Genomic DNA, 14,524 nt, shown 5'->3' with positions numbered 1-14,524 from the left:
GGAAGAAGTCAGTTCGAAAGTGGGACTTTCCAAGACCAACCCGTTGAGAGAGGAATTTGCGGAGCATCTGTGAGGGTGAGGGGGTGGGAAGAGAGGGAAGTGCGTGGACGATACAGGATTATCGCAAGCTCCGGACGCCACCCAGTGGCCAGAATGCAGCCCTGTGTGGGGGAGCCCGGCTCTAAGAGACAACTGAGCGCGAAGCACTCTGGGAGTTGTAGTCCAGCGGTGCTTCCAGTGAGGCTGTTGGGTGTTGTAGTCTGACGTTTATTGGGCGGGAATTATCCTCGTCGGCCGGACCACGAGTCCCGTGGTGCCCCGCGGCAGGCCGCGCAGGCGCGGTGAGTCGGTGCCGGTCAGTCCCGAAGGCTGAGGGGCCGCGGCTGGGTCGAGCGGTGTCAGGAGGGGTGGCCAAGCGGGTCTGTGGCGAGGCGGGGTAGGGAGGCCGGCACCATGTCTAGGCAGGCGAACCGTGGCACCGAGAGCAAGAAAATGGTAACTCGGAGCGCGTGACCTCTGCGGGCGGGCGGAATGGAGGGGTTCTGGGGAAGGGGCCCGGCGCGGGGGCGCAGTTGGAAAAGGGGCTCCTCGCGTGAGCGCAGGGTGCTTCTGCGGGAAGGAAGGAGGTGGGGGCTGCCGGTGGGTGGCAGGGGAGAAGTTCAACGCGGGCGTCGCAGGCCTGGGGCAGGTTGGAGGGCCGCTGGAGCCGCTCAGAGACCCCTCCCCCGGGTCCCGAGAGCGCCGTGAGCAGGACCCCGCGACGGCGGCGGTAGTAGCGGGAGCTACCACCGTCGTTCGCTCCCTTCCGGGGTGTTCGGCACTGGGCCAAGCACGATACGTTACCTTAGCTCATTTAATCCGCAAAGTAACTCTCTTAGGTGGATAATGTTATCGCAGTTTTACAGCTCAGTTAAGTTTACATAACTTGCCCACATTTATGGCTTGGAAGAGTTAGGATTTGAACCCATGTCTAACTGCGAGACTTCAGACTGCTGGGCACCCCCTGTCTCTCACGCTGTGAGAGCAATGCTGGGCATTGCAAGAGACGCTCAGATACTGGTCTTAGCAGAAAGAACTTTCTGTTTGGAGGAGTGAGAGGTGGGCCCGAGTAGGGAGTTAAGTGGTGCCCCTCTGGTGAGTGGGGGCGGCTCCTTTCTTGTCCTGGGAAGAGTGGGACACCATGTAGTTTCATAAAGGTTGGCTGCAGGTGGCAGCTGGGACTGGAAAGTAAGGTAGACGACGTTTTTCTTCAAGTTAAGACTTATTTATTTATTTATTTATTTGACAGAGAGAGATCACAGGTAGGCAGAGAGGCAGGCAGAGAGAGAGGGGGAAGCAGGCTCCCTGCTGAGCAGAGAGCTGGATGTGGAACTTGATCCCAGGACCCTGAGATCATGACCTGAGCTGAAGGCAGTGGCTTAACCCACTGAGCCACCCAGGCACCCCCAAGTTAAGACTTCTTGATAAGTGTTCTTTTCTATGCCATGTTCTTCCCTCCTCCAGAATTGCCCATGCTATTTGTTTTCAGATTTAGAAATTAAATATCCAAGGTTGCAGGTTGGGCCAGCCGATCAGGGGCCCTTTGCCGAAACTCAGCTCTAGAGGGGTGTGATTAAACATCCCTTACACCGTGGCCTCTTAACAACAGGAACAGCACCCAAAATGGGCTGCAGGAGGCCCTTGTACTTCAGAGTAGTACTTACCCTTTTTGTCTCTCAGACCCCTTTTGAGAAGCTGCTGATGCCTATGGAACTTCTTCCTAGAAATAATAAATTGACAAACATAAACACAGACATTTACTTATCTTTTGGGTGGATTTGTGGGCTCCCTAAAGCTCCTCCATGGATAACAGGTTATTTTTGTTTTGGGGGCACCTGGCTGGCTCAGTATGAGGAACTTGCAGCTCTTGATCTCAGAGTTGTGAGTATGAACCCCACATTGGGTGTAGAGATTACTTAAAAATAAAATTTTTTTTTTTAAGTTTTTTTTTTTGTTTACTTGAGAGAGAGAGAGAGAGAGAGCATGAGGGGAGAGGGTCAGAGGGAGAAGCAGACTCCCTGCTGAGCAGGGAGCCTGATGCAGGACTTGATCCCAGGATTCCAGGATCATGACCTGAGCCAAAGGCAGTCACTTAACCAACTGAGCCACCCAGGTACCCTAAAAATAAAATCTTTAAAAGAGAATTCCTGTTTTGGAGGAAATACCAAGAATTTCAAAGAAAAAAAGTATATTTTGCTAGGAAACAGTCCTGTCTTAATTGATCCTCAGTTTCCTTATGTGTAAGCTGGGGACAATAATGCTTACTTAGGATTAAGTGAGATAGCAGTGTACAATGTATGGGGCATGGTAAATGCTTCCTCCTCCTTTTCCTAAGATAAGAGCAGATACAAGAGGTCTTCTTGTTTAGTTTTCACCTTTCTTTTTTTTTTTTCTTTTTTAAGATTTTATTTATTTATTTGACAGAGAGAGAGAGATCACAAGTAGGCAGAGAGTCAGGCAGAGGGAGAGGGGGAAGTAGGCTCCCCTCCAAGCAAAGAGCCTGATGCCGGCCTTGATCCCAGGACCCTGAGATCATGACCTGAGCCGAAGGCAGAGGCTTAACCCACTGAGCCACCCAGGCACACCCCCCCTTTTTTAACCTGAAATCCTTATTGAAATCTTTAATAATATTTTAAACAGGAACCCCCAGGTTCCACCCTTAACCTCCAGTGTTCACTCAGCTTTGGTGAGTGTGGTAGTTTAGGAAGGGCCAGTAGCACACTCCCATCTCAAGGATTTTGCAACTCCTAATGTCTCTATTTAGGACTTCCTTCCCCCAGGGGCACCTGGCTGGCTCAGTCAGTAGAGCATCCACAGAGCCTGCGACTCTTAATCTCAGGGTCCATGGGATTCTGGGGGGCTTTTGAGTTCATGCCCACGTTAGGCATGGAGCCTACTTCAAAACAAAACAAAAAAAAGGAAAGAAAAAAAAAAACCTTCCTTTCCTCAATGAGTAACCCTAATCCCCTAATCCTCATCTAACTGCTCCCCACTTCATTCACAGTTACACAAATGTCACCTCCTCTGAGAGGCCTTCCCTGACTGCCTGACTAGTTTTCTGTCCTCTTAACTCTACTCCATTTTTCTTCATAGCGCTATTTCATTATGAATTACATAGTTTATTTTCAGCTCCCCCCATGAGAATTTAACCACCAGAGCAGGGATTTGTTTTGTTCACTGCTCTATTCCTAGCATCTAGAATGATGCTTGGCACTAGACAATCAATATTTAGTGAATGAATGACTTGAAGGTTTGGTGCAGCCTCTCATTCACTTACTGCTGGCGGCTACTTAGGGCTTGTCACATGATCCTCTTTGTGGCCATCTGGTTCTGACTTGCCCTTCTCCTCCCAGGCAGTCTCCCCCTCTAGCAGCCCTCTTTCCCAGTTGACTGTACCTTCTGCTAATTGCTATGTTCCCACTTAAACCTTCCAAGACTTAAATGATTAATATGCCTCGGGCCCCTGGGTGGCTCAGTGGGTTAAGCCGCTGCCTTGGGCTCAGATCATGCTCTCAGGGTCCTGGGATCGAGTCCCGCATCGGGCTCTCTGCTCAGCAGGGAGCCTGCTTCCTCCTCTCTCTCTCTGCCTGCCTCTCTTCCTACCTGTGATCTCTCTCTGTCAAATAAATAAATAAAATCTTTTAAAAAAATGATTAATATGCCAAGGAACTGCTTTCAGTCCGTGTGAACAGAAATAACCGATGTATCTGGCAAACTCTTCCTGAGCCCTAAACTCTTCCACAGCCCAAACTCTGTGCTGGGTGCTGTGAGAGATGCAGTCCTATTCTGTAACCTTGAGGAGCACATTCCATGAGGCAGGAAAGTATACAACACAGTGGCATAATACTGTCTGGTGTGGAGTCCCAGCTTAACCGCTTACTTGACGTGTGACCTTGGGCAAGTTTCCTCATTGTCGTAAGCATCAGTTTCATCATCTTTAAAAAATAAGTTAGAGGGGCGCCTGGGTGGCTCGGTGGGTTAAAGCCGTTGCCTTTGGCTCAGTTCATGATCCTAGGGTCCTGGGATTGAGTCCCGCATCAGGCTCTCTCTCTGCCTACTTGTGATCTCTGTCTGTCAAATAAATAAATAAAATCTTAAAAATAAATAAAAATTAAAATTAAAAATAAGTTAGTGTAGTAATAATATCTGTCATGGGGTTCTGAGAATTCACTGAGGTGATGCATGAAAAGGCAGCAGTGTGATGGTGTACTTAATGCACTTGGCGCTCAGTGAAAGTCAGCCGGCAAGCATCTTAGTGCAGATGTAGCCTTTATGTGCCTGTATCATGTTTGGTTCCTGAATTCCTTGGACAATCAAACCTTCCCTTATTTTGTGTCACATTACTAGTAACCCAACCCCAGCGGCTCTGCTCTCCAGTGCTCTGGTGAATTGCTCGTTGGACAGCAGCACTCCAGAGTCTCTAAGGGGAGGCCAGAGGGTGAGAGAGAGGGGTGAACTCTGTCCTGTCATTGACCTTCACTCTGTCCCGTCATTGACCTTCACTCCGTCTTGTCACTGACCTTCACTCCCAGCTTTTGGGGGCAGTCACACTGAGTCACTTATGTTGATAAAAATAGTAAATGCGACTCTAGGAGCAGTAGCTGCAAAGATCAGCCCCCTTAGGGAGATTTGTTATGTGTCTGGGACACTAACTGAAAAGACTTTTGAAAACCCTCAAGTGCCACAGCTCACCTGAACTAGGCCTTGGCTTAACTTGCTCTGCTCAGGTTGTGCCGGGAGTACTTGGAGATCAGATCAGCTGTTCAGTATGAAACCACTCCTGTGGTTTGTTGATCCGCAAAGCATATTTCAGTACATTATCTCATGAGATCCAACAGTCCTGTAGTCAGCATGACAGATTTTACTGTTAACCGTTTTTGTGTCAGGAGATTGAGATTTGCAAAGTGAAGTGATTGACCTAAAATCTCACCATGAGTAAGTGGCAGTCCAGACTCAGAACCAGGTCTTCTGACTACAAACCCAGTCTTCTTTCTGTATGCCTTATTGGTTGTTACCGAGTTCTTTATATTGATTCAAAATTTCCTTCCTTGAATTTAGTTCAGGGTACTCTCAGATACCACACCACAGAAAACTAGTTTTTCTTTTTTTTGAAGATTTTATTTATTTATTTGACAGAGGGAGGGAACACAAGCAGGGGGAGTGGGAGAGGGAGAAGCAGCTCCCCACAGAGAAGGAAGCCCGATGTGGGACTCAATCCCAGGATCCCGGGATTATGACCTGAGACAAAGGCAGACGCTTAACGGCTGAGCCACCCAGGTGCCCCAGAAAACTAGTTTAAAAATAAAAATGGGCCCCTGGGTGGCTCTGTCAGTTAAACATGTGACTCTTGATTTTGGCTCAGATCATGATCTCAGGGTGTGAGATCCAGCCCAGCTTCGGGCTCCAGGCTAGGCTGGAGCCTGCTTAAGATCCTCTCCATCTGCCCCTCCCTCTTTCTCTCTCTGTCACTTTTTCAAATAAATTAAATAAATAAAACAATATCTACTTTTTAAAAAAGATTTTGTTTATTTGACAGAGAGAAAGATCACAAGTAGGCAGACAGGCAGAGTGGGAGGAAGCAGGCTCCCCACCGAGCAGAGAGCCCGATGGGGGCTCAATCCCACGACCCCGAGATGATGACCTGAGCCGAAGGCAGAGGCTTAACCCACTGAGCCACCCAGGCGCCCCCAATATCTACTTTTTTAAAAAGATTCTTTATTTATTTGAGAGAGTATGATAGAGACAGAGACAGAGAGCATGAGTGAGGCGGAGAGGAGCAGACTCCCTGCCAAGCAGGGAGCCTGATGCTGTGCGATGCTGGGCTTGATCCCTGGACTCCGGGATCATGACCTGAGCTGAAGGCAGACACTTAACCAACTGAGCTACCCGGGCATCCCCAGCAATAGCTACTTGTGTAGGTGCTGTGCAGCAGGTGCTCTACAAACATTATCTCTCTGGGATCTCACAGTAACTTTCAAGGGCAGATAATATTGTCACCATCGTGCAGATGGGGAAGAACTGACTCAAGATACTAAGTGGTGGTGTGGATGGCATAACTTTTTACAGGATGGTGCTCAACTATAAGAGGACTGAGTCTCAGTTACTTAACCTATCACCTGCAAAGTGAGAATGAATAATGTTTGTTTTGCTAACCTCTCATGGTTATGATTAGGATCAATGAGAAACTCTGAAAGCATTCTGGAGATTTTATAAATGTTTATGGCCATTATTATTAATCATAATTAAAGCACCTAAACGTAGAAATGTTGCAGAAGAGATTCAAGTTTTCTTCTGGGAGGGATAAGGTAGTTACTATGCTTAGTGAAGAAATTGGATTGGTTGAATTAGCTGACCTTTAAGGTCCCATAGAACTGTTTGTTACAAGGGTCACAGGACTGAAAACCCAGGTCAAGAGTAATCTCTTGGGGCGCCTGGGTGGCTCAGTTGTTAAGTTGTTAAGGTGCCTTTGGCTCTCTCTCTCTGCCTGCCTCTCTGCCTACTTGTGATCTCTCTCTCTCTCTTTCTCTCTGTCAAATAACTAAATAAAGTAATATAAATATAAAATCAAACAAATAAATAAAATAATAAATAAATAAATAGAATAAGTATAAAATAAAATAACTAAATAAACTAAATAAAATATTTTAAAAAAACTGATCTCTCACTCACCCTCCCTCCTCTCTGTGTGTGTTTGTGTGTGTGTGTGTGTATTATCTGTTTATTATCTGTCTCCCTCCTATTAGATAGTCCCTTGACATAGTAAACATTGAATGAATGACTTTTTCTATACCACAGTCCCATTCATATTTTTAAAGTATGAACACCTTCAAGTTGCATATTTGAATTGTGCACTGTTTCAAGTAGGCTTGGTTCATATTCAGAGATGGAGACAGACTTACAAATTAAGAGAGAGTGTGGAGAGCCTGGGTCAGGAATCCCATTCCCAGATCCCAGGCTTACTGATTCTGTGACTGTGGACAGATCTGTCTAGAACCTTGGATTTTCTTATTGGTAAACTGGGGGCTGCTGCATGTAGAAGCAGTTGACAGCATCACGGTATGGATGTTACTTGGCATCATGGTGGGGTGAGGCTGTTAGGAGTCTCCATCCAAGGGCTCATTAATAATGGAAAGAGAGCTCTCCTGATTTAATGCAGCGGTGCTAACTCTATGGACTGGTAACTGCTGGATTGTCTCCATCCATTCATGTCCAAGCCATTCTAGTGCCAAACCCTTAACTTTACTAAAAAACATTGTCCTCCCTAATAGCTTCCCTTAATTGCCATATTTGGTAAATGGTCTCTTAGAGACACCCTGATCTGGCTGTTTTAGTTGAGTTCAAAAAGCTTCCTGATTCTGAAACTGATTGTCTTTGATTTCCTAGTGCGGCTAAGTTTTTGTTACTGTTTTGGGGTATGGGCAGTTACTAATATTGCACTTGTGGGGATCAGTGGATATAATGAACATTGGCTTAGAAACTCTTGTTGTTTTGTTTCCCAGAATTACTTTTGTCAGTAGCTGTTTGTCCTTGGGCAGATCACTTAATCATTCTGAGTCTCCATTTCTTCATCTCTAAAATGAGATTAATTCCTTCCCGTTCTGCTTTACGGAATTCTTGTGGGATGGAAAATGACGTGATAAAAAATAGAACGCAGTGTATAAGCAAAAGGCACTCACGTCACTGTTCTTACGGTGACCTTGCCACCAGGCCATGAGGATGAGATGAGTGGCCCTGTTGTGCTGAGAGCCTGGGCCTTAACATGACGTGGACTTTGTTCCCCAGAAGACCTGAGGACAGAAAGGTGCTGTGCTCCGAGTTTGACGCGCTTCCATTCAGAAGGGAGTGGCTGGGTGATTGCTTCTCTGTGAATACATTGGTCCAGACGTTCTGTTAGCATGTTTCTTACTTTGTTTAGCTCTGTTTCTTACTTTGTTTAGTGCCTTTCCCCCACCTCCTGCTTTCATTCTGTAGTCTTGGCATTACTGACCTTGTCACCTTCCACACTTCTGTTTCTTGGTGGGTAGGTGCCAGGAGTCTTTATCCGAGAAAGGGTTTCTGTGATTTTAACTGTGGTTGTAATAGAAACCAGTCCAGATCAGTATTATGTTCCAGGTACACAAAAGATTGGATTCCTCTCAGAGTTACCCCTTTCCTGGAAACATTTTCGCTCTGTGTCAAGAGGAACATTATTTTTCCTGGTGCTGGTGACTTAGGAGGGGGCTTATCAGTGCAATGGACTCTGGGACTTCCTTTCCTCCCCACAGACCAGGCCCATGGGTCCTTTGCTGCTCCTGGGTGGGGGCCTGGGAGTGCAGCTGCACTCTAGGCCCCGACACTGCAGACATTCTTAGATGTGGAGAAGCCATGGGTCTCACCGTCTAAGGCACAGAAGCTAATATGTAAATGTCTTCTTCCGGTCTGTGTGTCATAGTATCCGGTGGATAGCTGCTGCTTCCCCTGCCCCCCTCCAGTTCTGGCGACCTGAGCTTAGGCTTGGCAGCTGTGGTGGGGTCCTGGGTTAGCAGAAACCCACCTTGATATGCTGGAAGAGTGACTGCCCCATGTGTGAAGTGCCCTTTATAGCCCGTTCTATAGTGGGCATGGCTAAAGCCCTGCCACCTTGACCCTGGGGGCGGGGCACACTCTGGCTACCCCACAGGGGGCGTTGCTCTTTCCCACCAGACACAGATGACCTTACTTTGAATCCTGACAGCTGCACTGAGGCTGACCTAGACTCACTAAAATTTTTCTTTTGTGCTTCTTGAGCCTGATTGCCTTTTGAACCTCTTTTAGAGCTCTGAGCTCTTCACCCTGACCTATGGGGCTCTGGTCACACAGCTGTGCAAGGACTATGAAAATGATGAAGATGTGAATAAACAGCTGGACAAAATGTGAGTAAGCTCCTCTGCAGGAGAGACAAGAATGGGGCTCTCTAGTACGCAATCTACATGGGCCTTTAGAGCCTTTAGGGCCTTTAGGGTTCTCTCTCATAACCAACATTTTGGGCATAGTTTCCACTGAGCTCATTTATTGGGATGCTTTGGGATTATCCCCCATTTTTCCTTTACCACCCACAGCCTTACGTTTAGACGTAAGAATTTCATACCCCATGATAGAGTCTGTTCTCTCATTTTCTTCCCAGGGGCTATAACATTGGAGTCCGACTGATTGAAGATTTCTTGGCACGGTCGAATGTTGGGAGGTGCCACGACTTTCGGGAAACCGCAGATGTCATTGCCAAGGTCATTATACTGGGCCACCTGGCTTTGCTGAAGGATGTCACCGGGAGGCACTGTTGACCACTCTCCATCTCCCTTAGAGAGATGGAGACTATTTCGGACTATTCCAAAAGTCTGGCAGCTTAGGCAGCTGTCTGGGCCAAAGAAGCCTTCCTGGTGGTAGGGGAATAGTGCGCGTTTCGAAAAGGGAAGAGTGGTTGAGATCATCCGTGTGGATGAAAGCCCCACTGAGGCGAAGGCCACATCTCCTCGGCTGTGAAGATGTGGCAGAGTAGCATGGGTGTGAGGTAGATAGGCTTTGGACTCAGATCCTGACTTGGCTTCAGATTCTGGCTCCAGTACTTACTAGTTAAGGGTAAGTAAATTTTAATCTTTTTAATTACCACTTACCTCAACGTTAAAATAAGAGCTCCCTCATAGGATGGTTGTAAGGAGTAAATGAAGTAATGACGTGAGCATTCAGGTAAATGCACTTAACGCAGTGTGCTTGTGGTAAAGGGTCGCTATTGATAGTATCAGCTTTACATCTTGTAAAATTAATAATAAATGGTATTACGCCTCTAGCTTTGTGGCATCTGTTACCTAAAGGTTGGTTCTTTGTGTTGTAGAGCATGCTGGCCCAAATCCTAGAGAGGGCTGGCAGGGAAGAGCACTTTGTGAAGGTTTGGAAGTAGGAGAGTGGATAGAGGGAAGGACGTCTTCAGACTAATTCGGTCGCAGTGACCATATTTGCTTTCATGAAGAAGGGTTCAAGGTAGCACAGACAGAAGACAGGGCAGTGGGCTGCGGCCTCTCACATGCTAGTTCCGGGAAGCCACCCGTGTCAGAAGTGTAGGCGGACAGGAGGTTGCCTGATTGTATGAGGCCTTGAAGGAAAGGGGTGTGGAATTGTGCATAGATGTTTTTCCTTTATTGCCCTGAATACCTAAAGCCCCAGTGTTTTGCAGAGGCCACAGTTTTTTCCCCGAGTCGCTTACCTCTCCTTCACCAGTCCCGTCCCTTCCCTGGTGTGCAGCCCCCATTGCTCTTCCCCACGGTGCTGTTGTGTTCCTCTGACAGGTGGCGTTCAAGATGTACTTGGGCATCACTCCAAGCATCACCAATTGGAGCCCAGCTGGTGACGAATTCTCCCTCATTTTGGAAAATAACCCCTTGGTGGACTTTGTGGAACTTCCTGATAACCACTCATCCCTTATTTATTCTAACCTCTTGTGTGGGGTGTTGCGGGGAGCCTTGGAGATGGTGAGTGCAGCTCCTTACCTTCCGGGATACTGGAGATCTAAAAGGGGCTCAGAAAATGTTTGCATGAATGAGAGAAAAAAGGAAGGGCTTTGGCTCATCTCAGCACTCTGCTGCCTGAGATGTGATGGTACCGAGCATAGGATCCAAGCTGGGCGTCTCTACGCGGTGCTGATTCTCCCTGAGAGTGGCGCTGTCAGCCCCCAAAGCCCGGGAACACCCATTCCCAGATTGGCTCATTTGGCGACAATCTCATGTGTGGGTGTTCTTCGCTAAGTCTGTCTTTACGGGTCGGGGCCACTGCTTTCTACAAGGGAACAGTGGAACTGGTGATCTCGTCCTTGTGGGAAACCAGCCCCCTCAGCTGGACTGCTGTGGATGAGTCAGTTACAGCCCCCTCCCCTGTGGCTCCCCAGAGGCTGTGGCTAGCAGCTGCTCCTTCATTTTCCCACTGTCCCCCAGGTCCAGATGGCCGTGGAGGCCAAGTTTGTCCAAGACACCCTGAAAGGAGACGGCGTGACAGAAATCCGGATGAGGTTCATCAGGCGGATTGAGGACAATCTCCCAGCCGGAGAGGAGTGACCGTCCCCAGGACTTGAGGGTCGCTAGCAGGAGCACTTGTTGGAATCAGAAGCCTCAGAGCTCCCTCTGCCCCTTAGAACTCAGTGACTCTTTAACACGGTTGTTACATATTCTCCTAACTCTGTTTCCATTTGCCAGCTAATAAAGAGCAGGCTGTGATAACAGTCCATTCACCCCCCAAGTGTGCACATTCGGGAGGGAAACTCTTTGCTCCCTTTCCCTTCAGAGGGGTTGGATGCAATCATCTTTGGTCGGACTAGAAAGAGCTCAGCCAGTTTACATTCCCCGTTCGGATTTTCCAAAGCAAAACCCATTTTGACCCCGTTAAGAGGCAAGCCTTGCGCATCTATTCCTCGGCCTTCGGAATGCCAATGGTGAATGGCTGAGAGAATCCAGGGTTGTGGGGTGGGGGAGGGGAGGCTGATGGGGTGGATAGGAATTGCTAGTCGTAGTGTGACACACTCTAGTGCCTGCCTGGAAAGGGGAGTCATGCTGGGAACACTGACTTCTGGGAAGCCACCCAGGTCTCGTTCCTCCCTGCTGTTTGGAGGCGACATCTCCTCTTTTTACAGAGGGTCCATCCTTTTTTCTTACAGATTCTCCAATAAATACACATTCTTGAGTGAAATCCTAATCATGTCCTGTTTTCTTTCTGGAATTTTACTACAGTGGAGTAAGGAGGCCAACCAAGTTCCTGGGCCCTGCCTCACACTTACCCGGTCTAGGAATGGCTCCTCCTCGCAGACCAGAGAGTCTGGGAGACCTGGATGCAAATACCCCTGCAAAGTCATTTTTGGGTCTATTGTCTAGCAAAACCTGGAAGCGGACCATTATCCCAGATATACCTAAAAAGGACTATCTTGAGTTCTTGGCCACTGAGTAGGAAGGCGTGGCTAGAAAGACCTTGTCTTTCTTGGAGCAAGGGAGAGGTGCCTGGCTGGCTCAGTCAGTGGAGTGTGTGACTCTTGATCTCAGGGGCATGAGCTCAAGCCCCATGTGTGGTGTAGAGTTTACTTAGAAAATAACGATGGGAATGAAAGCCAGATTGGTAAAGGTTTGAGAGAATTAAAGAGTACCAAGGGTACCAAGTTTTTCTTTCAAAGAGCTTTGGGGGCGCCTGGTGGGTGGTGGTGGTTAAGGCTCTGACTCTGGACTTTGGCTCAGGTCCGAATCTTAGGGTTGTGAGAGGTAGCCCCCCAGATGTTGGGCTCCGCGCTTGGCAGGGAGTCTGCTTGGGATTCTCTCTCTTCCTCTGCCCCTCCTCCTGCTCACGTGCTCGCTCGCTTTCTCTTTCAAAATAAATCTTTAGAGGGAGGAAAAAAGAGCGAAGAAGTAGGGTAGTGTCTAGAGGGGGGTGTGAAGTCAAAGGAAAGTTAAACTTTTGATGTTGGGTACAATTTATTGTGTGCTTACCACATGTCAGACATTGTACTAGCACTTTACATTACCAAATCCACAATAATTTCCTTATTTACAATAATTCCATTTTTAGAGGGGAGACTACAAGTTGCTCAAGGTCATACAGCCATTAGGTGGAGAATCTAGTGCACAGAGTCCATGTTCTTAACCATGATGCCTGGTTAGCCCTGTGGAGAAGGAGGGGAGCAGTCCTGCAGCCCCCTCCCCAAGCCTTACAGAATTTAGTATAGCTTTTTGGGCGCCTGGGTGGCTCAGTCAGTTGAGCGTTGGACTCTTGATTTTGCTTAGGTCATGATCTCAGGGTCATGAGATCAAGGCCTGCGTTGGGCTCTGTGCTCAGTGATGGATTGGCTTGTCCCTTTTCCTGTTCTCTCTCTCTCTCTCTCTCTAAAATAAACATCTTGGGACACCTGGGTGGTTCAGTGGTTGGGGCCTCTGCCTTCGCCTCAGGTCATGATCTCAGGGTCCTGGGATTAAGCCCCACATCGCATCGGGTTCTCCGCTCAGCAGGGAGCCTGCTTCCCCCTCTCTTTGGCCGCCTCTCTGCCTACTTGTGATCTTTGTCTGTCAAATAAGTAAATAAAGTCTTTAAAAAATAAATAAATAAAAACCTTAAAAAAGAGAACTTGGGATAGCTTTTCAAAGGAGGGATTAGAGATTGTCAGGCCATATTGGCAGCACTGTTCTTGGAGACAGCCTAGGCCCTTGAAGTCCAGATACTCAGGTTTTTTGGGGGAAGGGGCCCCCAGTCTTTTCCCAAGGTTAGGGCACAGGCCTGAGTTGAGGAGAGCTATTATAGGTGTTGTGCATGAAGTGTGTCTTTTTTTTTTTTTTTTAAAGATTTTATTTATTTATTTGACAGAGAGAGATCACAAGAGAGGCAGGCAGAGAGAGAGGAGGAAGCAGGCCCCCCTCCGAGCAGAGAGCCCGATGCGGGACCCGATCCCAGGATCCCGAGATCATGACCCAAGCCGAAGGCAGCGGCCCAACCCACCGAGCCACCCAGGCGCCCTGTGAAGTGTGTCTTGATTGCATAGGTTAGGACCAGGGTTCTGGGACACCTGTCTAGAGGCAGTTTGCATAAGACCTGCCTCTTCCCGCTGGGTCAGGCCACTGAAGCCGGGGGAGGGAGAGGTCACTTTTGTGTTCCCAAGTATAGGGAAGCTCCCACTGAGATACTGTCCTCTGAGCCTCTTTACCTCGCCCTCCAGGTACAGTTTGGGACCCCAGGGCAGGTCAGCTGTATCCTTAGCATCCACTGGTCAATTACTCCAGAGTGTGTGAATGAAGGAGATTAAGGGAACGGATGCTGGGCCCCGATGTGGACACACTGTGTGGTATCGGGGGTCTGCCAAGACAAGGGAGTGACCCCACCCTTTCCTTCTGCGTGGGGGGGTGGGGTGGCACACCCTTCCTCTTCTTGAACCACACCTATTTTCCGGCAGCCGTTGTCTGGTATGAGGTTTTAGATCTTTCCTTTTCCAGAGTTAAACACAGGCAGCATTACAGAGTCGGCAAACTGCAGGAACAAAGCCCCCATGGTGATTTTCCCCAATGGCAGCCCCACAATTGTGTGATGTGCGCCCAGAGGCTGAAGAAAGGGAGGGGCTGTTGGACTGTGGAACTGCTTGGAACATCACCTCATCATCTCTTCCAAGTGAGCCAAACATACAAGTCTCAGCAACCTAACTTCAGGCCCTCCCCCCCCCGGATTAGTTCACGGGGGATCATAGAGCTCTCTACTTCTGCTTTGGCTCTGAGGCTGGGGCAGCCCCCTCCCGCCTAGGCCATTCCGCATTCTCTGTGATGTGCTGGCACACCCTCCAAGCAAGATGGGACAAGTTTGCTGGCTTTCTAGGAGGGGCTGAACAATGAGGCCAGCGGCCTGGTTGAGTTCTTGGGCTACAGGAGACGGTCCTTGTGGCCTTTGGGCTTGACACAGGCTAGGCAGAGCTCCAAGGAAAGGCCTTGCTCTGCAGCCTTTGGCCACCAGGGGTCTCCAGATC

General features: G+C 48.5%; 1 protein-coding gene across 2 annotated transcripts; it reads left to right on the top strand.

Annotated features, from left to right (window-relative positions):
• Positions 1 to 316: 316 nt before the first annotated feature.
• On the top strand, positions 317 to 11,727 carry TRAPPC3 (trafficking protein particle complex subunit 3). Of its 2 annotated transcripts, none has more exons than XM_082686935.1 (5): positions 317 to 341; positions 8,833 to 8,930; positions 9,182 to 9,281; positions 10,338 to 10,520; positions 10,980 to 11,727. In XM_082686935.1, coding segments are annotated over exons 2-5 (405 nt in total). In that variant the 5' UTR covers positions 317 to 341; positions 8,833 to 8,928; the 3' UTR covers positions 11,100 to 11,727. The 2 variants fall into 2 exon arrangements, with proteins under 2 accessions (XP_082543061.1, XP_082543060.1); XM_082686934.1 differs by having other exon boundaries at positions 319 to 495.
• The last annotated feature ends 2,797 nt before the right edge of the window (positions 11,728 to 14,524 follow it).

Source organism: Mustela nivalis, assembly GCF_964662115.1.
Source record: "Mustela nivalis genome assembly, chromosome: 10".
NCBI classification, from domain to species: domain Eukaryota; kingdom Metazoa; phylum Chordata; class Mammalia; order Carnivora; family Mustelidae; genus Mustela; species Mustela nivalis.
This window is presented reverse-complemented; position numbering and strand designations above follow the sequence as displayed.